Source organism: Macrotis lagotis, chromosome 2, assembly GCF_037893015.1.
Source record: "Macrotis lagotis isolate mMagLag1 chromosome 2, bilby.v1.9.chrom.fasta, whole genome shotgun sequence".
NCBI classification, from domain to species: Eukaryota; Metazoa; Chordata; class Mammalia; order Peramelemorphia; family Peramelidae; genus Macrotis; species Macrotis lagotis.
This window is the reverse complement of record NC_133659.1, coordinates 322,540,881-322,567,415: the sequence shown is the minus strand read 5'-3', so window position 1 is coordinate 322,567,415 and position 26,535 is coordinate 322,540,881. Positions and strand designations below refer to the sequence as shown.

The following is a 26,535-nucleotide window of genomic DNA, read 5'->3' as shown; positions in this document are numbered from 1 at the left end:
GCTAAAGGTCACAGAGGTAGTAATTAGCCGAGTCAAGTTTGGAATCCTGGCTCAGAAACAGTTTCTTTCGTACTCTGTGGACTCCACTACCCTTACAAGCGTATTTCTGGACCACTTCTCCCATTTATATAGCGATTTATTGTACCCAAAGCTCTTTGCATATATTCTCATTTCCCCCAGAGCTCTCTGAGGCCAGAATTACAGGTGGACACTCAATGATCTACTGTTACAACCTCTTCATTTTGTAGATGAAGAAACCGGGGTTTAGAGATACTGAGTGATTCAGAGGTAGAATCTGAACTGAGGTCCAGTCATACACCCCTCCTCATCCTACAGATTCTTATCCAGGTTCTCCTCCAAATCCCCCAGAGAATCCATCCAACCAATTCCATTGGGTGTTTTATGATTTTGTTCATGTGGGTGGGAGAATTTCTAGTGTGGAAACTCTCTACCTATGTAGATCAGGCAATACAGTCTTAAAAAGTAGCCCAGAGAAGGACGTAGTTAAGTGATTTGACCAGGGTCTCGCAGCCAGCATATGTCAGAAGGGGTACTTGAACCCAGGGTTATCTGACTCCAAAGATGGATTTTCCCCCCATTATATCCCATTGCCTCTCTTTTTTAATTTTACTTCATTAATTTTAATTTTGCTTTAAACTGGAAAACAGGACCTGAATCCTTTGAGTCACTTGCCTTAAATCATAGACTGGTAACCCAGATAACAATCATGGCAGACTTTCTCCTCTATCACGGTTACCATTTGCAGGGGGCAGGGGGAAGAATCAAGAAAGTCTGGCCAACTTTGCCACCAAATTTGCACAGTTCTCAGACTCGAATGGATCACAGAAAGCATCCATCAGACTAAACCAAATTGGCAAGAAGATAAATCTGCTACAAAGGGGTACAAGGCGTCCCCAAAAGAAAAAAAATCGAAAGGATTTAGGGGCCATTCATTTTTCTGACCTATTTGGGCCATTCCTCACTGCCAGCAGGGCCCATAACTAAAAGTGAACTCATTTCAGAAAGGAAAAATGCTTCCATACTGTCTGACAAAGAAAGAGAGAATGAGCAGCAAGTCATAATTATTTAAAATTAATAGTCCCTGCCCTCAAGAAACTTACAGTGAGGCAAATAGCAATCAAGAAATCAATCAACAATTAGCAAGTGTCTACCATGTATGTACAAAGAGAGTCCCTCCCTGTTCTCAAGGACCGCACGATCTAAAGGCAGAAACAATATGCAAACAAATTTATACCACAGCAAGATGGGTACACAGGATAAACAGGAAATAAGTAATACTGGAATAAGGCTGGCGATACTAAAGCAAAGTATATTAATTTTTTTAAAGATCTGATAAATAACTGAATTAACTAACCTGGCTTCTAAGGGGATTCTGAGCAGCAAATTTAATTTGGAATAGGGAGCTCATATATATGACCAAAGCTCTTAGTAAACAAAACATTTCTCCCGTGACCTTCCTACCAAGGAATCTAAAAAACACTAATCCTCCGAGCCTGGGTGTCACAAAATATAAGTCGTCCACTGAGGGACAATTTTCAATTAAGGAAACAACTTTGTACAATGCTTCAGTTTAGTGGGAAAAGAATGCTTTGGACTCAGAGGGTATAGGTTCAAATGCCAGGCTTGCAAACCTACTATACCTGTGACCAAGGGGGCAGGTAAGTGAGCCACAGAGTATAAAGTAAGGAAGACACATCTTCCTGAGTTCAAATCCAGCCTCAGACATGTGCTAGCTCTGTGATCCTGGGCAAGTTGCTTCACCCTGTTTGCCTCAGTTTCTTCATCTGTAAAATAAGCTGGAGAAGGAAATAGCAAACCACTCTAGTATTTCTGCCAAGAATTGAAAAAATAACTGATGGGGGCAGCTAGGTGGCATGGTAGATGGAGCACTGGCCCTGGAGTCAGGAGCTCCTGAGTTCAAATCCAACCTCAGACACTTAATAATTGCCCAGCTGTGTGACCTTGGGCCAGTCACTTAACCCCATTGGCTTAAATAAATTTAAAAAAAAGAAAAAGAGGAAAAGGAAAAGAGAGAAAAGAGGGAAGAAGAGAGAAAGAAAATGAGATAAGGAAAGAATGGAAGAGAGAGGGAAGGAAAGGAAAAGAAAAAAACAAGGGAGAGATAGAAAAAGAGGAAAGAGAAAAGAGAAGAAAGAAGGAAACATAAGAGGGACAGAGATATATGTTGCTGGGAAGAGCATAATACCTCACAGTTCCCAGGGTAGCTCATCATTTTCTTCACACTAGCTCGTAACCTGACCATTAAAATGGCAGGTCTAACAGGAGGGAAGTGGTGCAGAGCTGACCTCAGAGCCAGGGTGACAGAGCTCCAGCCCTACCTCTGACACATTTGAGATGTATGACCCTGGATAGGTCACATCTATCTATCTATCTATCTATCTAATACATTTAAGTGTTCCTAGGCAGCTCTCTAACACTGTAAGAGGCAGAGCAGGTACTGATCTGCACAGGCAGAGAGAGGCTTCCTCCCTGGGAGTTCTCTATATGAATGAAATTGCAAAAGAAGAAAGTCCAAAAGAAAAATAAATAAAAGAGCGCCTAACCAAGGCTATGGAGAAAAGCCTCTGTAAGCTCCTTGAGGGCAAGGACTGCCATACAGTAGGTGCTTAATAAATGCTTACTGCATTGCAGCCAACAGACTACTCCCATCCCCAAGCAGTCCACATTGGGGTAGGTTCAACAGTTAGGAAATTACTTCTCACTGAGTCACAATTTACCTTTGCTTCCAGTGGTGCGATTGGGCCCAAGTAGAAACAAGGCAGCTTCTCAAATCTCGTTCCACCGTCGTTCGCTGACCCACACCCCACAGTTCTCTTCACCAAACTAACCCTAGTTTCTCTGATCCATGAATGCATGTGCTCCAGTCCCTTAATGATAATTATAGCTAACCCTTATATCTAACACCTTAGGGTTTGCAAAGCACCTCACAAATATCTCATCTGATTCTCACAACTGTGTGAGACAGACATTATCACTACTCCATTTAACAGATAAGGAAACTGAGGCTGTTCAGTGACTTGCCCAAGGTCACACAGAATAGTTAATGTTTAGGTAGAATTCTGATTCAGCCTTCTAGACTCAACTCTAATGTTCTATTCACTAGGATACCTGGATGCCAATGTCCTTATTGATGTCCTTTCTAAAAATGAGGCATGTAGAGCTAAACACAATACCCCAGATGTGATGCCTCCCTGGGGGCTCTTGAAGAGCTTAGGAATTCTTTATTGAGCACCTCCCTGCCCTACCACTGTTTATGAAAGAGGATTGAGAAACAGTCTGTAACCATATCTTAAGTGCCAAAGGAAGAGGCTCTGACAATAAATCTTGATGAGACAATGGAAGAGAAATGGAATTTTCAAACAAGAAGGAAGGCACTTACGTTGTCATTAACATGGCAGATGATTTTGGCATAGCATTTATTGTTATCTCGTGATGGGATGGTCCATTCCAGCGGCCAAAAGTAGCTATGGTAGACCTAAGAAGCAAACAAACCATGTAAAACTGAACCCCGCGTAAATTCAAATGGGCTTTCTGCCATGACCCTAGCATGAGACATCCCTCAATATGAACCAGTCACAGCCTGACACTGAACTCATAGCCAGAGTCGGGCAGGAATCAACTTCTCCCCTTATATAATTATTCCTTCTTTCTAGGTCAGTCTTCACACTCAGGTCTTTACCCACCCGGAGGATCAAGGCCGTTCAAGGAAAAGGAGAGGGAAGGTGGCCATGTGATGAATCATCTCAATCTCACATTTTTAAAATACATTCCCATCTTGTCATCTCTTAGGAATGACAAGAGGAGAAAGTATAGGCAGGAAGCATTCTAGTCACTACCTGGCTTTCCGGTTTGGATGCTTCCAAAAGTTTATGAAATTCGCCAAGAGTATTAATTTATAATTATAGGCATCGAGGCCAAAAAAATAAAAGAAAGAAAAATAAAATGACCACCTTTGTCATGTTTCATAAACGTTAGGACAGGATGCCCAAAGAGGATCGATTATTTGGCTCACGTTGCCAAGCCTTGGTCTTGAATTATAAATTCCACTGTCATTTTCCAGAACCAAAGAATGCACTTGCAAATAGTATACAGTAGCAGTAAAATATGGAGGGAGGGGGGAAGAACCGATGCTCATTGCATCAAAGAAAGTTAATATATGATTTAAACCCTTTGCCCACATGCTTGTCACCCATGCTGTTGCCAATGGGCTCACTTTAAGTCTTGCCATTTTTTTACAAAGAATATGTGGGATGGCAGTGGTTTCTGCTGATGTCAGACTCAAGACTCCCTGACTAGATGTTGTGGGGTGGGAGAGGCAGGGAGGGGTCGACTCTCTCCAGGGTCTCCAAGTTTGGAAGTAAACATGAGAAATCACGGATGAGTTAGAGGGGACCTTGCTAATCATCTAACCCAACACCTGAAGGAACCCAGACGAGAGGAATTGACTTGGGAAGAGAGATTTATTGCTGAGAGGCCACCCTCCTCACTACATCCTTCCTTCCACTTTTATATATGACAAAATGGAGGCACTGAAAGGGAAATGATTTGCCCAAGATCACCTAATTAACGGAATGCAGAGTTGAAATTCATACCCATTTCTTCAGTACAGACTTCCGCCCAGCACTATATAGTCTAAAATGAGGGGGAAGATGACAAGGAAGAACATTTACCTCTATGTTTTCTTCTCCAAACTTCTCAATGGCTTTCTCTTCAGAGAGACCACAAGCCCCATATTCCATGGGAGTAAATACGGTGGTGGGGACATTGTCATAGTCACACTGTATTCGAAGAGAGAAGGAGAACAAATCACTCGGGGCTGAAAGGATGTGAATTCAAAGAAGGCATTTCCAGAAACTTTGATGTTCGGAGTCCTCCTTCCTCCCTTTCTTCCCTCCCAGATGAGGAAACATCTACCCACCCTCCTGACAAGAAGGGTGGTGGACTCAGGCTACTGAAAGAGATACACATTTTGGTCCTGGCCAATGGGGGCATTTCTTGAGTTTGACTCTACATTTTTGGCACAAAGTTTGTTGTTTTTTTCTTTTCTCAAAAAGGTGAAGGATGGAGGAGAGAAAAATTGATTTTTGTTGGTTGAAAAAATATTTAAAAGCTCAATATTTTTTAAAAAAGAGGGATGAACTAACTATATAGTTCCTTTAACTATAACTCCATAAATTAACCCGAGTGTCAACCCCCTCATCTGTAAAATGAGGGCAGTAGTATGTAGTCTCGCTAACCTTCCAGGACAACAGAACAAAATCAAATAAAGCCCTTTAGGTAAACTCTAAGGTCCCAAATGGCTTGACTCAGGGAGTGTCTCTACAAGTTAGGCAACATCAAGGGCAGGTTGGGACCTGGGCTACTCCAAGTCATAAGTGAAAGTGTTTTCACCAACACCTGCCTGGCAAATTAAAGGATTAAGGCCCTCCAGGAGGATTGGCCCAATTCCAACCTGCCATCTACAACCCAGATGCAAGCTTATATCTTCATCTTTATTCCCTAGACCCAGGAAATGAGGGAAAAGTAAAAAAAAAAATGAATTTGAGAATAGAAGGAAGGTATGGAAAAGCTCCTGGCAAAAATGGGGGAGAATAAACATAATTAAAAAAACAACACAGTGCATCTCAGCAGCTTCAAATTTGTTGAAGATAAAATTATGGTATAGGGTAGCTCAGGACAAAGTGTAGCTGACCTGTTTTTCACCAAAGAAGGAAGGGGGGGGAGCAATGGAAAGAATGAACAGAGTTCTAAATTCAAGGGATTCAAAATTCAGGCACTGAGATTGGGGGAGGGAAGGAAGAGCAAATAAGATCAGAGAACTCAAAAAGATTGTCAAGGGCTACCAACTCCACCCCTGTTATTTTACAAAGGAGGAAACTGAGGCCCATAGAGGTTAAAGTGCTTTGTCCAAAATCCCACAAGAAGCAAGTAAGAGGGACAAGATTTGAACCCTGGCTCCCTTCCCTCCAAATCTAGGGATCTGTGTACTAGATTGATGGAACACAAGGGTTAGAGCTGGGAGGGATTTAGGGCTCATCTGGTCCTAATTTTACAGATAGAAGACAGCAAAGACTTAGGCAAGAGAGGGGACTTGACCAAGGTCAAACAGGAATTAATAGCCAGGTTGTAAATTGTACCAAGGTCCATTCTTCAGTGGAAAGAACAGTAACTACTTATGTGACCTTGAGACAAATTTCCCCATTTCTTTAGGCCCCTCTCAAAAAAAAAAAGGAAGAGGCACTGGACCATGATCCTTCGGGTTCAAATTCAATTGCCATCATGCCATGACATCATGTTGCTAGAATGTTTAAGATGGAGCTCAAGCCTACAAGATTGAATAAATAAGACTTTTTCCTTGCTTAAGGCAAACTCTTATCTTGAGTCCTCATACCCTCCTGAGTGTCCTTTTCCTGCTCATTACCTACTCATTAAAAAAAAAGAAAAGAAAAATCAAATCCAAGGGCACAAGTCATTTAAAACCAAAAAAGCTTTGCAGCTCAGTCAAAATCATAATTTGGAGCAATTTCCTAGAAAATCTGATATGTAAAAATATTTTATTATCTCAACTAAATTCCTTCCAATTCTAATTCCCCCATATATGTGTCCACCAACTTAGGGAAGTTTTAATAGATTAGACTGCAAATCAAAACTGTCTCTGGATACCAATTTATAAAGAAGACCTCTTAGGGCACTGGCATTACTCCTTTGGGTTTCCAATACTAGCCAACATAGAAAGGAAACCTGTACAGTATTATACTTAAGATACTATTGATATATTCCAACAACAGAGAAAGTAAGAAAAGGAAAGGGAAGTTTCAAGAAGCTATCTGCATTATTAACATCACCTCCTAGATCACCAAGTCCTTTTATAGCCTAGTTAGAGCCCATAAAAGGATTTAGAAAATTACATGTAAATTGGAGATAATGAAACTGATGTAATGCAACTATTAGGAAGATTTATGTGGAATGAAGTAGTGTTCAAGCTTAGTTAACTGAACTGAGCTCATCTCAGTGTTTCTGCAAAATAGGGGGGAAAAAGCATTTCATAGTAGATAAAATCACAAATTTACAGAATCTGTAATTCTGTTCAGTTCTGAAGGCCCATCTGCTAGGCCCTCCAGAATCAACAACAACAAAAAAAAATTATTTGGAAAATTGCCCCTCGATTTCGTGAAACAGAACTCCAGCAGATGATGGCCAATGCTTACCTTTATATTGGAACCAGCATAGAGTCGCCGGGCCAACAGTCTGCCCGCCTGGATCGCAACTGGTGTCAGTTCTAGTTTGTCTTCTAAGACATCCCCAATAGCATAGATGTAAGGTACGTTGGTCTGCTCTTCATCATTGACGGGGATTTTCCCTGTCCTTTAAATTCAAAGAGAAAGAAAGAAAAAATAATTTAAAAAGAAAGCAAAATGAAAAAAAAAAATTTTTAAAAAGAAAGAAAAATGGATGATAAAACAAAAAATGAAAATGAAGAGGAAAAAGAGAAAATAAAAATGAAGGAATGAAATCGCAAAAAATTTTCAATCCAAATTGAGAGAATAAAATTTTACCACAAGAGGGAAACTTTAACTTCTACTCGCAACTAAAGGACACACAGATCCCTTGATCATTGTGGGATGAAATCTCTATAGAGCCAAAAGGACCCCAGAAGAAGAAGCAAAGGGCTCAGAGAAAGTAGGGACTGGTCCAGGGTTCAGAGGATGGGGAAGAGAGAGGAAGAAAAAGAGAAAACACCCCAAATCCCTCTTCAATTGAATAAGATTGTGATGGGAAGAAAAATAATTCAGTTATACTTTGCAGGGCAATTTATAATTTTCTTCCTGCTTGTTATTACTATAATATTGTATGGCAGCACCTAACCCAGGCTACTGAGAAAAACTGGTTCCACATCCATCCTTATCTTAGCTCCAGTCATCTGGTCCAAGAGTCTCAGTGTTTTTTTATAAGTCACTATTTTAGGGACACAAGAGAGGTGATCCCCTAGTGACAATATTTGAAACAGCTGTACGAATCACAAAGTGTTGCCCAGGTTACTCAACAAACACAACACATCTGGAGTGAACTTCTCTCCTGAATGGGAGACCTCCTCCCTCCTCCACCCCATCCCCCATTCCTGAATATATGGGCAGAGCCCAGGGTGCCATTTGGCAGCCACGATACCACCAAAAGGCGGCCAATGATGGCTCTGGGAGTCAAAAGATAACTTTGAAAAACTACATTACGGGGTGGCTAGGTGGCTCAGAGGATAGAGTACCAGTCCTGGAGTCAGGAGTACCTGAGTTCAAATCCGGCCTCAGACACTTAATAATTACCTAGCTGTGTGGCCTTGGGCAAGCCACTTAACCCCATTGCCTTGTAAAAAATCAAAAAACCCTACATCACGGGTCATTGCCACATAGAGAAGCAGCCTGGGCTATAAGAAGTTTTTTCTTACTTTTCATTGATCTTCACTCCAACAGTTTCCAAGCCAATTTTTCTTGTGCATGAATCTCGTCCTATCGCCAGCAGCACCTGAAATCCATTGAGGAACAAGCATTGAGGAGAAAGAAAAATGCAAAAAAAAAAAAAAAAAAAAGACAGATGGTCTCATGCCCTCCGAGAGTTTACAGCCTAATAGGGGAATAACGTACAACTGTTAACATTTAAGACACAAACTAGCTAGAATTTATAGAGCTTTGAAGTTTGCAAAGCATTTTACAAATATTATCTCATCTTATCCTCACAACAATCCTAGGAGGTGGTTATGATTATCTCCATTTTACAGATGAGGAAATTGAGACCAAGGGACTGATAATATGCTGCCCCATGAAAGTATAGCTCCTAGAAGTCAGTGGGTCATTCATTGCATAGGGATTCAAGGTTTCATAGCCAATGGCCAGAATCTCATTTCTCCAGTTTGCATTTGGTTCTCTTTTCATAAATTTGGATCCCTTGGTGAAGAAAAGACTTCTGAGTTGCAGAGTAAAGAGCCACACTAAAAAGGAAACATGAAATTGGGACATCAAGAATACCTGGATTCAAGGGTGGCCTCTTTCACATATGGGCTGTATAACCCCTCAGGGTCCTGGACTACTCTCTGGTCCAGGGGTTCTTAAGCTATTTGGGGTCCTACACTACCCAACCTCTGCCTTGGCGATTTGGTGAGGTCTTTTTCAGAGTCATATTTTTAAATATACACAGAATTACAAAGAAAACCAATTACACTGAAATAGTTACCAAAATATACATATTTTTAAAGTTAAGACTGTAATTCATAGGGTCATAGATGGCTTTCAGAATTACTGAGCCCAATTCTCATTTTACAGATGAACAAACCGAAGCATAGAGTGGTGACTTGCTCAGGGTCACACTGAAAGATATTTCTGACTCCAAAGCTAGCACCTGATCCATCTGCAGACTTCCCCACGCTCCATGGGAGACTTTCCTTCTCTGATCAAATCACTGAGCCACGCTCCTTGGCCCTACAGATGCCCCCAAAGATGTAAATTAGGGGCACAGGTCTGGGAAAGCTGAGGAATGATTCTAGAATAACCAAAAAGGCATGATATGTATTCTAGGCAGCCCTGGGGAAGGAGGTTCTCAGGGGTCACCATCACGGCCACGTATGAATGTTCTGTAAGCCCTCTGGGCTATTGCAGGCACTCCATAAACATCAGTTCATGCCCACAAAGACAACTTGGGGACTGACTTACCGTATTGTACTCATCCTCAATGGTCTCCTGGCCGTCGGTGGACTGAGCCACCACTCTCAGCTTGCCGGGCATGCCTTCTTCAATCTGTTCAATCTAAAATGATAATGATAATAATCACAGCTGATATTTTATGGTACAGAACTAATCAATCGATAAGCTTATTGAGTACCCTCTAAGTGAGAAGCACTGGGCATCTTCACAGCCATCCCTCAAGATATATTCCATTATCTCAGTTTTACAGAGCAGGAAAATGATGCTCACTGAGATTAATAATGGATATTTCTAAAGTATTTTGCAGGGTGCAAAGTACCTTGATCCCAGCCACAACTCTTGTTAGGAATGTCTTATTATAATTTCCATTTTACAGATAGGGAAACTGAGGCCCAGAGAAGTGACTAGATCAGAGATTTAGAACTAGAGTGAAACTAAGAGATCAATGAGTCTAATATACTCATTTTACAAATGAGAGAATCAAGGATGAGAAAAGGAAATGACTTTATCCAGGGTCACAAAATCTTAAGTATCTGAAGAACCTGGTTATTCCTGACTCCGAGTCTGGCATTCTATCCACCCCACCACACCATGACAATGCCCCATCGTGGACTTTTCATTTATTTGTCTGCTTGTTTATTTATTCATTCACTTATTGTTCTGGAGGCAATCAGGATGAAGTGACTTGCCCCCAGTCACATAGCTATTAAGTGTCAGAGGCTGGATTTGAACTCAGATTCTCCTGACTCCAGGGCTAGTGCTACAGGTTTTTAACCACATGTTCTTTACGCTTTTTGTTTCCCAGGCTCTTTTGGCAATCCAGTAAAGTCTTTGTAATCTTCAAAAATCATTTTTTAAAAAATGTATAATGAAAGGAGCTATCTTAAATCTCATTTAAAAGTGAAAATCAATTCTCTCTCATCACATTCAACTTAGATCAATGTATACCATGGAACCAATGTGAGGACTAACAAACTGCCTTCCGTGGGGGGTAGAGGGAGGGAAGCAAGAATGGGGGAAAATTGTAAAATGCAAAATTAATTAATAAATTAATTTTTTAAATAAGAATTAAGTTCCTAATAAAAAGAAAAATTTTGAAAATAAAAAAAATTAAATGAAAATCAAGATATAATTTCCCCTCCATCATGTCCTTCAACCTCCAAGGATCTATTCAAGGACCTAAGGTTAAGAATCCTTGGTTTAGACACCACACCATGCCTAACTTCCATCCCAAAAACACTATGTCCAGGCCCTCATCACCAACTGCCTCCCAAAGACAATGTTCTGCTATTACTTCTCCCAAACACTGCAGAGCTATGATGCTTCAAATACCATCTCTGATTAAATAAGGCCATGGTTGAAATTCAGGATTCCTGACTAAGTAACTAAGGACAAAATTCTGCCACGTCTTCACATCTTAGCTGATGATCCCAACAACCTCTCAACTGAAGGACGTTGTTGGGACAGTTCCTTACATACACACACACACACACACACACACAAAGAGTCCTTGTAATCAAACTCAAGGGCTTGATAAAGAAGAGATTTGACATCTCACATGTTTAAGTTCTCCTCATATTGTATTTTTTTCAAGGAGGAGGAGATTGGGAGAGGGTGGAGAGAGATGTTCAAGGGGAATCATTGAATCCAAAAACAACCTTTGGATTATGCTGCAAAAGAACAATGCTGCACTGATGTACCCAGGCTCCCAAAAGCTGTCCATAGGGTTTTCTTGGCAAAGATATGGAGTGGGTTTGCCATTTCCTTTCTTCAATGGATTAAGGCAAACTGAGGTTGCGTGACTCATCCAAGGTCACACAACTAGGGAGTGTCTGAAGCTTGATTTGAACTCAGATCTTTCTGACCACAGGCGTAGCATTCCAGCTATTGAGTGGCCTAGCTGCCGCCCCATCATATCATATTGGCATCCTATTTGGATGTCCTTTCCTTCACCCTGGCAGAGTGGCACGTCACTAATGCTAGGGACTTTCTGCTGATTAGGAACAGCAAAGTTGCTTTACTTGTCTTATCTCACTGGATCCTCATCCCAACTCAGTGAAGTGTAAGTATTACCCCTATTATGCAAATGGGCAAACTGAGGTTAGGCCCCTTGCCCAAGGTTACACAGGTGAGTAGGCCAGTTGGGCTTTGAAGTCACAGCTGATCTGAAATCCAGCCTCCTTTCCATCAGCCTCCCTTGCCTCCCATCCTAATCCTGAGTATTTCTGCTATTCAAAGATGGCAGCCAGAGCGCAAGTCTATTGCCCTGAATGAAAACTTACACTTGCCAGCTCATACAGGCAGCAAACTTTTTGTTTGATTTTTTTCTTTTTTTCTTTTTTTTTACCTTTGCAAGGAAATGCGGTTAAGTGGTTTGCCCAAGGCCACACAGCTAGGTCATTATTAAGTGTCTGAGACCGAATTTGAGCTCAGGTACTCCTGAATCTAGGGCAGATGTTCTATCCACTGTGCCACCCCTTTTGTTTGATTTTTAAATACATTTTTATTTATTTTGCTAAATATTTCCCAATTACATACAATTTCTTTTTTTTTTGAGTTCTAAATTTACTCCCTCCCTCCTGCTCATCAGTGATAGGCCCCAAACTCTTAACTGATGTTGTTTCATCATAGGGTTAATATGGGGATCAGAGGGTTAAGATTCTGCCATTTGGGAGAGGACTAGCCTCTTAACTGCGAAGGCTTCTTCATCTACAAAATGAGGGCAGTGGAGCTAGATACCTCCCTACCTTTGTTACCCTATTCTGTCATATACACCTTTCTGAGCCTGTTTCCCAAAATGAAGGGGAAAGATGGGGTGACTGCTGAGGCCCTTAACTAACTCTCCAACTCTGACCCTGTCTGGGGGAGTGAAAGTGGGTCAGACACTTGACCTCTCGGGGCCCCAGTTTCATCATCCAGAAAGCAAGGCTGGATTGACTGGTGTCTGGACCTGCTAGGATTTGTACTCAGCTGCCTCGGAGCTCCCTTAAATAAGAGCAAACATTAAGACAGTATTCTAAGGAGCAGATGGATCCAGGGTTAGGAGGACCTCAGAAGAGGTCATCAAGGCCAACCCCTCAATGAATAGGTAAGAAAACAGATCCAAGGAGAGGAGGTCCCTTCCAGGTCCAAACCTAGGACCCCGTGAGCCTTTTACAACTGAGCCTTTCTTTCTCCAAGTCTGGAAAACTCCACCTTGATCGGCTCTATTTTCCTCCAGCAAGGTGAGCTCATAAGGGGGAGATTTTCACAAGCCACAGGCAAAAAACCACCACAGTCTAAATATTCTTTTTAAAAAAATCCCTCAGCCCAAATTTTAAGCAATAACAAAAATAGATGATGGCTTACAGGGAAGCAGCAGCTAAACCTTTCTAATTAATTAAGATTGTGCTGAGGGAAGCCTCCAAAAGAAAGACCTATTGGCCTATATTTGTACTGCTGTTTCAGTCCTGGTTAAGGGATGAGACTCCCAGATGATGAAAAAGGACCTGACAATAGCCACCTACTTATAAAATCATGAGTCACAGATCTAAAGCCAGAAGGGGGGACTTTGGAGGCAGAATATGCGGCCCAGAGATGATGAAATGACATCAGGACCTGGATTCCAATCCATGTTCTCTCACTTCAGATTGTGGATATAGATAGGATGTCCGAGTTCAAATCTGTTTCTTAACTATATGGCCCTGGACAAGTCCCTTATCCTCTTGGTTGCCTCAGTTTCTGCAACTGTAAAATGGGAACAACAGCACCTACTTCACATCCATCCCTCCTCCCCTTCTCTTATTTTCTCTCTTCCTCTCTGCTTTTCTTCTCTTCTTCCTTCTTTCTTCCCTTTCCCCTCACTCCTTCTCCTCTTCTTTCTTACTTCCTTCTCTTCCTGGTTGTCCTTTCTCCCTCTTTCCTTCCTTTTTCTTCCCTGCCACCCCCTTCTTTCCTCCTCCCTCTCTTCTTTCCTTCCCTTCCTTCCTCCCTCCTTCTCTTACTGCTTCCTCTCCTCTTCCTTTCTTCCCTTTCTCCTTCCCTTCTTCCCTCTTTCCCCTCTTCCTTTCCTTCCTCCATCCTTCTCTTGTTTTCTTTCCTCTTCCTTTCTTCCTCTCTCCCTTCTTCCCTCTTTAATCTTTCCTCCCTCTCTTCTTTCTTCTTGCTTCCCTCCTTCCTCTTTCCCTCCTTCCTAGAAAGGTAAGACAGACCAGAGAGCTAGCAAGGCAAGGAGTCAATCACCCAAGAAGGGAGTTGGAGTCAGAAGTAAGTGAGGTGGGGGTAGCGAAAGTGTGAGACCACCTGGCCCCCAGGAAGAGAGGGGAACTTTGCAGGCCCCCTGCCTCCACCCCCTGTACAAATCCAGGGGTATCACTTACTTTAGTAGGCACAAATTGTCTGATGAACTTGATGCCATGCTCTTCCATGTGGTCCCCAATTTTGTTGGCCATGTCTTGGTCAAACCCTCGCAGGAGAATGGACCGAACCATCACAGTGACATCCAAACCGATGCCTGCCAGAAACCCAGCACATTCAAGGGCTACATATGAGGCACCAACCACCAGTGTCTTCCCCGGGCAGTAAGGCAAGGAGAAAAGGTCATCACTGCAATAAGAAAGAGTTAAATAAGAAAGAGTTAGACCCACCAAGTGATGCCAAATAATGCAATCATTTTGTTTTAGTATTTTAAAGACTTAAAAAATGCTTTACTCATTATCCACATAGTAATTTGATATGGCAGTTTTAGTAAATTAAATCCTAAGTTTTCTATGCAGTTCCTCCACCTCCCAATGATTCTCATCATAATCAGATGGTGAATGATTAGGTCACAACAAAATTAGAAATTAAACTATATATATAAAATACAGCTATTGAAAGTAAAATCAGATTTTTTTAAGAACTAGAAAACATTCCAAAGCCAAAGAGAAATGCTAAAAAAAAAAAAAGATATTTTGGATCATCCATATTACTTTTCCATTATGTCAAATATCTCCAATTTCATTCCCATGAATGAATGAATACATTCCCAGAATAGGAATACTTGTTCCGCACCAAGGCAGACTGCAAAAACAAAGACAATAATAATCAACAATTGTAGACTGCTTTTGCAAAGTGCTTTCCAAACAGAATTTTCTTTGAGCCCATTTAGGACTTGATTCATCAGATTCATAGGTTTGGAACTTGAAGGGGCTTCAGTCATCTTGGCAAACCCTGTTATTTTACAGATGTAGAAAATTCTGGCCCAGAGAGGCTAATTTCCCAATATCATATAACTGGGAAATTTCCCAATATCATATAAATGGCACAGGTAGGATCTTGAGAAAATCCTTAGAAAGAAGTTAGGAGATTTGGTCCTATTCTTGCAGCCACAATGTATTGGGATCAATTTCCCAGCTGGTTTGGACTTAGTAACCTTTGGGCAGCCACAGTTTCCCTAGTGAAAGCTTCTCCATTCTTAAAATAGAGGTACAGATGATAAGTTTTCCTACCTCCCCATTCTATATGGTCTGATTTTTCAATAAATTGATGTTTTGTTGATTTTGTCCTTTAAAAATGCTCTTATATGGGGCAGCTAGGTGATGCAATGGATAGAACACTGGCCCTGGAGTCAGGAGTACCTGAGTTCAAATCTGGCCTCAGACACCTAGCTGTGTGGCCTTGGGCAAGCCATTTAACCCCATTTGCCTTGCACAAACTAAAAAAAAAAAAAAAGCTCTTATACTTAATGAAGTTCCAAGACATATATAGCCTGATTTTTTTTAACAAATTGATCACTTTGTTGATATTTTGCTGACTATCCTCTTTTTTTTTAAAGAGAATTCTGCTATACTTTTAAAAACCCTAACCAACACAAGGTCCAAACCTTATTCCAGAGAATCAGTGATGAAGTCACAATATGTATTTGTTGCAAGGCTTTTTTTTTCTTTTTCAGTTGGGAGGAGGAAATGAATTTCTGTTCATTATAAAAAGACTGGGTCTCCCTCTCTTACCGAGGGCTGGCATTCATGGACCTGATCACAAAACTGACTGGTACAGAAGCTCTGACATGCTCCATTATTAACCTCCACCATTTTGTCCCTTCTTAGGCAGTCTGGAGGCCCCCCACTCCAAGGGGATCACCATATTGAAGTTCAAATTGGCATTAGTCCCACCATAGCTCAGAAATCCTTAGCTCAAGGGATCTGTCAGTCTCATTATCCCCAGAAATAATAATAATGATGATGATGATAATAAAAATAATAGCTAATGATGATGATGATGATGAGTTACCATTTATAAAGTGCTTCATATGTGCCAGACAAACGTTAAGTGATATACAATTATTGCCTCATTTGATCACTAAAACCAGCAGATACTACAGACATGCATCTGACTATACCAAGCCAAAAAAAAAAACTTCAAAGGATGGTTTTTGGGGCAGGGAGGGTGGGCACATGGGGAGAGAAGGAGAAATCTATGTCAAAAACAAAAAATGATCATTCAAATCAATGCTATAAAGGGCCCAAATAGAAAAAAGCCTCATTCCAAGTGCAATGCTTTATTTATTTCTTTCCACCATAAAATATCTAAAGAATGTATCATAAATGCCTTGAGAAAGCATTTTCATGCCCTCATGATGCCACTACCATGACTCACAATTAAGACTCTTACTAGCTTACTAATCACTATCAGCAAGGTCATTGTAAGCCACAGCCAAGAGCACAGGTATCAATGGTGGCTGGGCCAATATCAATCCTTATCTCAACTCTGTCCCTGCAATAACAATCAGCTCCCCTTAAACACAAGGAGAAAGAGGCATATGACCTTAGGAGCAGAGTTTACAGGATAAGCGGTGGTGGAACCACCAGACATGTCTGGTCATAATTAAATTGAAAATTTACAATTTACAATTAAAACATTTATAACAGGTGAGCAAAAGGGGCGGGGAGATGTGACCTGAAAGAGAAGCCAAGAAAACCCGAGCAATCATGACTTTGGCTAGTTCCTCCTACCTGCTGATGCAATATTCTTTGTCCCCTGGGATGCCCAGGTAGCGTGGCCTTTCACCAGTGGCGATAAGAAACTTCTCCGCCGTAAAGAACTTTTCTTTGCCCTTGATGTTGGTTGCCTGCAGAGAAATCAACCAGTTAAAGAAGATTTCCAGAAAAACTCACAGGATTGATGACTTAAACCACCACCCATACACAGGAAGCCAATCTGCTGTAAACATCTCTCCCCAGGACTTAATCAAGGCTGAAGTAGCTCCCTCTGGCTAACCTGATTTTTTTTTTTACCTTAATCTTGTGGGGGCCAACAAATTCTCCGTAAGCGTTCTCGTAGGTGACCTTTTTCTCCCGTAAGGCTACTCGATAACCCCAGTTCAGAGAGCCGATGTAATTTTGAACCGCTTCTGTCATGCTTTCCCAATTGTGTTTGACTGTGGATGGAACAAGAATAGAATGATTGGTTTTTTAATCCAGCAACGCTAGATTCATCTGAAATAATCACAGTCACTAGCATCTATATAACATTTGCAAAAGGACTTCTGTATATTATCTCCTTCAATCCTCATAACCACCCTGACAGATAGCTGCTGTTATTATCTCCATTTCACAAATGAGGACGCTGAGGCAACGGGTTTCAGAATTTAGGTTTTCTTTATTCTCAGCCCCACTTCTGATCTGTTGTGCCCCTAATAACCACAGAAACTGGGGGGGGGGGGGGGCTTTCCAGGTCAAAATAATGGGTAATAAGACCACAGCTATTTTTGAACTAAGATAATTTTCTCCCCACATTGATTATTTGGATCATTTGGAATTATCCTTTATCTTCATTGGTTTTAGATGGCAGAGTGGATCCAGAGCCAGCCTCAAAGATCTGAATTTAAGTCTGCAACACATTCTAGTGTTGCAAGCCCCCAGTGTTCCAGAAGAGACTGTAGGGGCTGATTCACAGACACAGAAGGAATTTCTTCATTTGGAAGGTGACTAAGACAATGAAATCACAGGTGTAGTCCCTAACCCTATCCCTTTCTAAAATGCTGCAATGACATGGAAGGTTGGCAGTAGGAGACAAGAAACTGCATTTTAAGTGTAAGCTCCCTGAGGGCAGGGCAAGAACCAGCTCTCAGTTCTGTGTTTTGTAGCTCTCACACCCTTATCCGGGAGGTTGCTTTCTCCACACTAGGAATTCAACAATTAAAAAGCAGCCGACAAAAGAATGTTTTAATGATAACTGACATTTACTTTGTAAGGAAGAGGAGATCATTTAGGACTCCTCAGGCTCATTTTTCTTATACTACAACTCTTTGAGCAACTTACAACTCTACAGCAATCATTCCTATTTTATAGATGGAAAAAAATGGAGGCTCCAGGGAAAGTGACTCACCCAAAATAATCTGGTTTAATAAATAAGAGTCAGAAGTGGGATTTGATCCCAAGTCAACCTAGACTCTACATTGTGCTGTCTCTAGACCAAAGGTTGAGTGGATCAACACCTAACCAAATGTTTGTTTAAAATTTGTCTTTTGCTTAATTTTTAAAATGTTTAAATTTGCTTTTTTTAAATTTTGTTTAATTTGTTTTTAAATTTGTTTTAAAAAATGAAATGGGGAAATGACATCATTTGTTTCATCAAAATATACCAGGCTTGTGTCATATAAAAATATGTATGATTAGTCCTTGATCTTCATTCCTTTAGTGATACTCCCATAATGGACCATTCTAACACAAATCCTTGGTGGAAGGCTACCTGAAATACACCCAGCAGACCCAGGCCTTCAGTTTACAACTTTTAACAGCAGATGGCACCATTCTGAGCCTCTCACCAAGTCTAATTATTAGAAAACTACCTACCAAAAGTTTCCATTCAAAAAAGGAAATAACTACTGACAAACTGGGCTTTTACAAAACAAATATATATTTCCTGCTTACAAAAAAAAGAGATGTTAAATACACACACTCATACACCACTTCTCTTTGGCCACTGATATGGGGAAATTATGAATATTTGAAAAAAAAACCTGGACTGATTGAGATCATAAAAGCAACTCCTTTTCAATATATATATCTCTCTCTCAGAAAACTAAGAGACTTGTGAGAGTAAAAAACCAAACTCACAACTTGGAAACCAAAGTGGACCTCCATCAGTTATACAATGGCCAGATGGAGAATGGCAGGATTAGAGTTTAGGAGAGAACCCATTCCTTCATTTTTAGAGGTGGGTAAACTGAATCACAAAACTATTAAATGACTTGCCCTGGGCCACAAAGCTAGGAAAGATCTGAAGCTGGATTCAAATTCAAGACTTCCTGACTCTGGCATTCTGCCTCTCACAGAGGATTGATGCCAGTCGGGATGACTGAATTTGTAAATGTAAATGTAAAATCACTGTAAATGAATACTGTGGAAAGGTGGAACAAATAGTGCAGGTAAAGGATTCAGAGAAATACAGGACGCTCTAGGATCACAGATTTAGAGTCGAGTGCGACCTTAGTAGCTGGTCCAACATCCTTAACCAAAGGAAAAAGAAATGCCGAGCCCATGATCACAGCTGGAGCTGGGCCTGGACCCCACATCCTCTGAACCCCCAGAGCCAGGGATCTGCAGACAATACCCATCTGCCCCCCTCAACAAGTCACTTGGTGTCTTGGATCCGTAGGTTTCTCAGCTGTGAAATGAGCATAATATTCCACGCACTAATCCAATTCGTACAGGTCATCGGAAAAGCATCTAGAAAACCTTCAAGTGCTAAGTAAATGGATATTACTTTTAATTTGGAATGTCAGCTCCTGGACGCAGCAAAGCTTGCTGATGCTCCATCTATCTAGCTATGGAAGGAATCTGGCAAAATGGGGGCACCGGTGTCGTGACCCCCAAAGCCCTCTCCATCCGAAGTTTCAAAATGAAAGAAAGTGGACTGGTTGGGTTTGGAAGCATCGGCCAATCCCGAAGCAGACTCAGAATTAGGAGGAAGAAATCATTCAGGCAATCAACCTCCTCAACTGCAGACGGAACAATTTCATCCAATTTATGTAAGGGAGCTATAAATGGCTGAAAAGATCTTGAGTCTCAAAATGCTGTTGATTTGAATCTTTATTTAAAAAAAAAGATAAAGTAGCTCTTTTTCTTTAGGAGGAGAAAATGTGTGGGTACAGGGGAGGGGGTGTTACAGAGTGAAGTGAAGGACATAAAACTGCAGGAGACTTCATTCTATATTTAATATCTCATGTGCACACACACACGTATCTAAAATGATGGAAGGTCAGCAAACAATAGAGCTGAGAATTGACCTCACTCCTCTTCCCAAATATCCAGGTCCCCAGTCTTATTTAAGATAGAAAAAAAAAAGCAGAAAATTTATATTTAATAAAAAATAATTTTTAAGCATTAAGCAATATTTGTAGGGCAGCTAGGTGGTGCAGTGGATAGAGCACCAGTCCTGGAGTCAGGAGGACCTGAATTGAAATCCAGTCTCAGACATTTAATAATTACCTAGCTGTGTGACCTTGGGCAAGTCACTTAACTCATTTGCCTTACAAAAACTAAATATATATATATACACACACATACACACACACACATACATATTTGTAATAGAGCCTTCACAAGTGATCTAGTTCAGCTCCTTCACTGCATAAAGAAACTGAGGCTGATGAAGGGTCACTGATTTGCAGTTGGAAGGTACCACAGGTCATTTTGCAAATGAGGAAATGGGAGTCCAGAAAGGTTTACTGACCAAGAGAAGGAGCCTTAGAGGTCACAGAATACAACTCCCTCTTTTTACAGATAAAGAAACTGAGAACCACAGAGGGGTATGGCTGCTTCTGCTGATGAGGAAAATAAATAAACACACACACACACACACACACACACACACACACACACACAGGGGAAATGGATAAGAAGCAAGGTCGAGTGATTTTAGGACTGGAGCCTATCTCCTTAGCTGTAAAATGTCACCGTAATCTTGTCAATCCCTTTCAGGTCCAAATGCTATGACTCAGACTAAGTTACTTAGGGACTAGGTCTGTGGTTTTTATATTTTATTTTTGATATGTTAATCTTATTTTCTTTTATGCATATTTATATTATATTTTTATTTTTTATTTTATAGGGACCTTTTGGGCAAAGACACTCTCTTTACTCATGCAGGAGGGGACCTTCTTCTGTGTTTGGTATAGTCTTAAAGTACTCCCAGGGTAGGGAGAGTGGAAATGACTTCTTTAGGGCCGCTCTGCCAAGACGGGTAGACGCCTGTCTCCTGAGCCACACTCCCTTCCAGTGGAACAACCCAAAGGAATTCAACAAGACTCTGTGGGCAGACTTCCACCCAGCCAACTTTTATGAGGGCAATCAATCCTGCTTTAGTTCACAAAATTAGCATTGCCAAGGAATCCAGGGCATCTGAGCCTCCGCTGGAAGAGGCACCGCACTGCACAGTTGAGGTGTCTGACTGACTGTGCCCTTGCCGTAGCCTTTCTCCAGTCTCGAGGGACTACAGGGTGACTCGCCCAGTTATTCCCCATTCTAATTTCCCTCTGATCATCTCCATCTGGCATAGAAGGTCCTTCTCTCCCTGACCCCCGTCTTCCCAGATCCCAAGGCGGTTGGCACCCGCCGAAGACCCCCCCATCTGCAGCAGAGTCTCCAAGCACCCGCAGGCCCCTCGACATGAGGCCCTCTCCCTGCTGCCCTAACATGCTCTCTGTTTAATGACATTCTACTTATTTCCTTTTATTTAGACCAAATGTTCTCATTGAGACTGAAAGATTTGAAGAGCAGTTTCTCCAAAAAGACAGAGGCAAATCGAGTCACCCTTCATGGTCTGGGAGCATTTTTCACAACAGCAGCAAGTCTAGAGTCGTCAGTCACCGTGTCGCTGAAGAAACCACGTGCAAGGCTGGGTCCTCTCTCTGTGGTGCCCTCACCACCCAGATTTAAGAGACCGCACCATACATGGGGAGCAGACAGCAGAGGAGGCTCAGGAGGTGCATCAACCACACACAACTTCCTCCTATCCTGAAGAGCGTGGGGTGAGTCCTTACATCATCCTTACAAGCCTGGACCTCAACTCGGGTCTCCTGGCCGCCAGCCAAGGGACCAGACCAGATGCCTGTTTCTTGGCCCTCAGGGATTCTCAGCTCTGTAATGCCAGGAAAATTTTTCCTCAAATCTAAGAAAGGGGAATATATTTTGAATCTGAAAAGACAAGAATTGGACTCTGGTGTCTAGGGCTAAGGCTCTTCCCTCCAGGACTGACCATTCTTCTTTTCTCGGCTGAAGCTTATTAACTCCAACTTATCAGGATCCAAGCTGACAGCTACACCACATAATTTGATCAATTAATCCTTGCTAATGAGAGCTCTGGTAACAGAGCTAATGACGGAACTGCCCTCCAGCTCCATAATGTGTGCGTCTTAACAGTGGCCTTCAAGTCAGCGAGGCGGCAAAGTGGATAGAGCACCGACCCTGGCATCAGGGGGACCCGAGTTCAAGTCTTATCTCAGACACTTACTAGCTGCGTGACCTTGGACAAGTCACTTAACCCCAATTGTCTCAGAACAAAAAAGTGGTCTTCTTGAGAAAGGGATATATAATCAATAGAAAGTTGGCATTTAAACCAGGAAGATCTGGATTCAAATTCGGCCTTGGGCACGTGATCCTGGGTTGGTCACTTACCCTTCCAATGTTCCAGTTAACTCTCTAATACTATCTAATACTATCACAGTTTATGAACTGCAGATTAAGTCTGACCTGCTGGTATGGAGACTTCTCTAGTCATGAAATCAGTCTAGTTCCTATCTCTGTCCTTCTGGGAACAATGCCTAGATAAGCATCTTTTAAAAAGAAATGAAAGTGTGCATGTATAACTAGACTGTTCTCCTATGAGGGGAAGGGGGGAAGGGAGGGGGGAAGAAAAGTGTCTAACTTATAAATATGCAAATGGATGAATGTTGAAATTTCAACTTTCATAACATCTAATTAGAAAAATAAAAAGAAAATATCAAAAAAAAAAAAAAAAAGAAATAAAAGGACGACCAGAAAGAAGCAGAGGCAAGTGGCAGAGCTTTGAAAGACACAAGCTAACCTTAAATTAAGAAACTTGCCCATCATCACGCGGCCAGTAAAGCAGGTGACTGAATCTTAGACTCAGAGCTATGAGGAATCATCCCTGTCCCTCTGCCCTCCCACCCACTGCGGGGGGACCACCAGAATCATCTCTCACTTTATAGATCAGAAGCCTGAGTCCTAGGTGGGGGGGTTAAGGTTCATCCATGGGGCAGCTACGTGGCGCAGTGGATAGAGCACCGGCCCTGGAGGCAGGAGGACCTGAGTTCAAATCTGGCCTCAGACACTTCATAATTACCTAGCTGTGTGGCCTTGGGCAAGCCACTTAACCCCATTGACTTGCAAAAAAAAAACTTAAAAAAAAAATAGGTTCATCCATGATCCCACACATGGTAAATGATGGAAGTAGAGTTAAATCCAATTCATGACCCCAGACGCTTGTCAGGGCAGCCCAGACTCCTCTCAGAAGATGTTACCCATAGGCTGGGAAAAGGGATGGACACCAGCTCTCAGTCTTAGTGTGCCTTACCTCTGAAAATCGGTGATGAGAATCACTTCAAGAGTGGGGCATTTAATGTAACAACAGAAAATGAGGAAGATTCATTTGCCAACCTTTGACAATGGAAGCTTCTCCAGATCTTGATCATAGCAAGATTCCACTCTCCAAGCAGTCACGGCTAAGGCTACTTGAAAAAAGGGAAGAGGTAGGGAGGGAGAAGAAAGGGGGGGGAGAGAGAGAGCCTACAAAAACCACCTTCGTATGTATTACTCAATGAGCTATTAACAACTGGCATCCGTCACAAGATCACCAGTACAAACCACAAACAGAATAAATAGATTTGATCTCCATACCTTCCTCCTCCACTTGCCAGCCGTACTTGCGGGAATCTCGCACGGCCTGCCCTAACAGAGCCGCCTGGTGCATGAGTTTCTTAGGAATGCAGCCAACATTCACACATGTCCCTCCAAGACCTGCAAGGATATTTTAAAAAGAAATGCTTTTAGTACAGTTGATGCCTCAAATCATGCCCAACAAAGTCAATGGCAAGAATTATTATAATTCTAATCCACAAATTTTTCACCAATAGTGCTGGCCTGTGTGGCTGATGTTCCAATTCATCTAAAAATGGATTTATCTAATGTATCTATATGAATAATTAGCTTATTAGTTATTAATGATTTATTTAAATTAACTTAATAATTAGTTCATCCCTTCAACACACATAATACATGCCTACTATGTGACAAGCACTGGCCTAGGTCCTGAGGAAATAAAAACAAAAATGCAAGCCCCTGCCCTTGATCTATATTGCATTTATCTAATTTTATGCAAACATAGCTCTGTAATTATATTTGTGACAATTTGAAGACAATGGAAATCATAAAGTTGATCCCTGTAGAATGTAAGCTCTTTACGGGCAGGCCTGGTCTTATTTTAGATCTATAGCTCAAGTGCCTAGTGGCTTTTTTTTTCATCCCTATAGGGAACTCCCAGTTCATAAATGCCCTTCACCAAAGTAGGCTGGAGTCTGCTACAAAATTTATGATCATAAGATGTTGTCTGGAACTTGGGAAGGATTTGATAAGTGCTGAGTGGATTGATCCAACTTTTCGCTCCCTAATCTTTAGGCATTCCTCTGAGGCTGTTCCCTACCCATCTCTGCTCCTCACCCCTGTTTTTCAGAAGGGAAAATAAGCTCAGAGAAAAGAAATGAAAGCCTCACGCAATTGATAGGAGGAGAGATTGAGGGAGAAAATTCAGTCATGATGGGTCAATGAAGACCTACAACAATGAATCCTCCCTACTTTTGCCCAATGAGTAAAAATAAATTTACAATCATAGGATTTCACAATCAGAACTGAAAGGGACTTCAGAGGCATCTGCCATGATCCCTTCATTTTACAGATGAGGAAAACTGAGGTTCAGGGGGTGGAGTTGATTAGTCCAAGGCCAGTCAATAAACAAGCAGAGATGGGAATGTGACTCTTCCCACAACTTTCAGATAAACCAAAGTCATCTTCCTGAGAAAGAAAAATGCAAACCAGGATGTTCTGCCACCTCATTGCCTCCAAGTTAAACAGAGTATAGGATAGAACACAAGAGACTGAGAGAAGAAGCCACCCAAGGGAGAAGAGTCATTTAGCTTCCCCAGATATGCAATTATGGAGGCAAGAAAAATGGAATTGGCTTTCTCCTCATAAGTGTTGCTCATGATTAAAGATATAAAGCCTAGATCTACCATAGCAGACTGAAAGCTAATTAAGCCAGTCTACCTTCCCATCGAGAATGAATTGTTATGTCTGTTCCTACAGTCAGGGTGGTCCGGGAAGGCCCACTGGCCAAATCTGACATTCCATTCCTAAACGCTGAGCCCCTCTGCATCTACCAGTCAGTCTACTAAAGAATCCTGGTAATTTGTCTGCATCAGGAAGAACAATGGACTGGAGCTGGGGAGTGGAAATAAGCAGCCACGGTTCAGTACCATCTCCACCACTCACCTGCCACTTTACCCTGGGCAGAGATTTTAATCCCTCCCAGGCTTAGGTGGCAGTAATAACATGCTTTAGCATTTTGAAAAGGCTTTCATGAACATAATCCCATTTGATCCTCATAATAAACTTTTAAAACTTGGGAGGGCAAGAAATAGCATTCCTGTTTTTATGGATGAAATCATTAGGGTTAGAGAGGCTTCGATTTGGCCAACTATTTTTTTAATTATTAATTTTTAAAAGTTTTTTTAAAATTAATGCATTTTATGTTTAAATCAGTTCTTTCCAATTAATACCACACACAATATCCTTCCTAAGCCATCTAATGAACTTCCCTTTGTAACAAATTCAAACAGATCAACAAAAATTGACACTCCACATCGGACAGCAAATGTAACTTTTCACCCTATAACCATCACCCTTTACCTCTAATCTCTAGCCAAAGCAGGGCTTCTCAACCTGTTTGGGGTGCTAGCAGAGTGGTGAAAGCCAAATCCCTTCTCAGAAGCATGCTTTCAGTTAGATAACCTTTATGGTTTGTTTTGTTTTGTAGGGTAATGGGGTGACGTGCCATGCCCAAGGTCATACATCTAGTAGGTGATGATGTTTGTCCTTTCTTAAAGAAGACCTTGACAAGCATGTAAATTGGATCTGAATGAGGGGTGCTAAGTCACCAGCCTCACTTTCTTCTCCAGAGCCCAGCTATGAATCAGGATAACCAGAGATGGCCCTGGCTGCAAGGCAATCAGGGTTAAGTGACTTGCCCAAGGCCACACAGCTAGTATCGAAGGCTGGATTTGAATTCAGATTCTCCTGACTCCTGGGCCAGTGCTCTATCCGCTGCCCCACAATCACGCTTTCAAACGAATAAAAGATAAAAGTTTATAAAAGAAACTTTATTATAATTTACTTTTATAGAATTGAAACTTTATGTAATTTTTTTTTAAAGTTCATAGAACTCAGTTTAAACACCACTGACCTAAAGGAAGTTCACTTCCTCATTGCTTCTCTAGAAGCAAGATTGGTCACTACAGTGATGGTATGTATGGCTTTCAGTGTTCTTTTCATTTACACTATTTTCTCTCTAGTATAATTTTAGTAATATTTAATAATGTAGCTTTTAATAATGGTTTATGGTTTGCAAAAGGCTTAATTACTTAATGCATAAAATATTTGGGAATCAATTCACATGCAAACAGTGAGAACTTTACTCCAGGGACCGATCTTTGTGTGTGTGTGTGTGTGTGTGTGTGTGTGTGTATGAAAAATTATATACATGTATATTT

The 26,535-nt window shown here is 41.4% G+C and overlaps 1 protein-coding gene across 4 annotated transcripts in view; it reads right to left on the bottom strand.

The window, feature by feature from the left end:
* Positions 1–26,535, bottom strand: part of TXNRD1 (thioredoxin reductase 1) — a 63,783-nt gene that overhangs the window by 5,466 nt on the left and 31,782 nt on the right. For all 4 annotated transcript variants that reach the window (XM_074226745.1, XM_074226747.1, XM_074226746.1 and 1 more), the window contains exons 4-12: positions 23,612–23,731; positions 16,985–17,127; positions 16,703–16,818; positions 14,090–14,315; positions 9,741–9,833; positions 8,483–8,559; positions 7,251–7,407; positions 4,713–4,820; positions 3,422–3,517 (exon numbers count right to left, since the gene is read on the bottom strand). In XM_074226745.1, the coding sequence (XP_074082846.1) occupies positions 3,422–3,517; positions 4,713–4,820; positions 7,251–7,407; positions 8,483–8,559; positions 9,741–9,833; positions 14,090–14,315; positions 16,703–16,818; positions 16,985–17,127; positions 23,612–23,731 (1,136 nt within the window). The remainder of the gene's footprint in view (positions 1–3,421; positions 3,518–4,712; positions 4,821–7,250; positions 7,408–8,482; positions 8,560–9,740; positions 9,834–14,089; positions 14,316–16,702; positions 16,819–16,984; positions 17,128–23,611; positions 23,732–26,535) is intronic.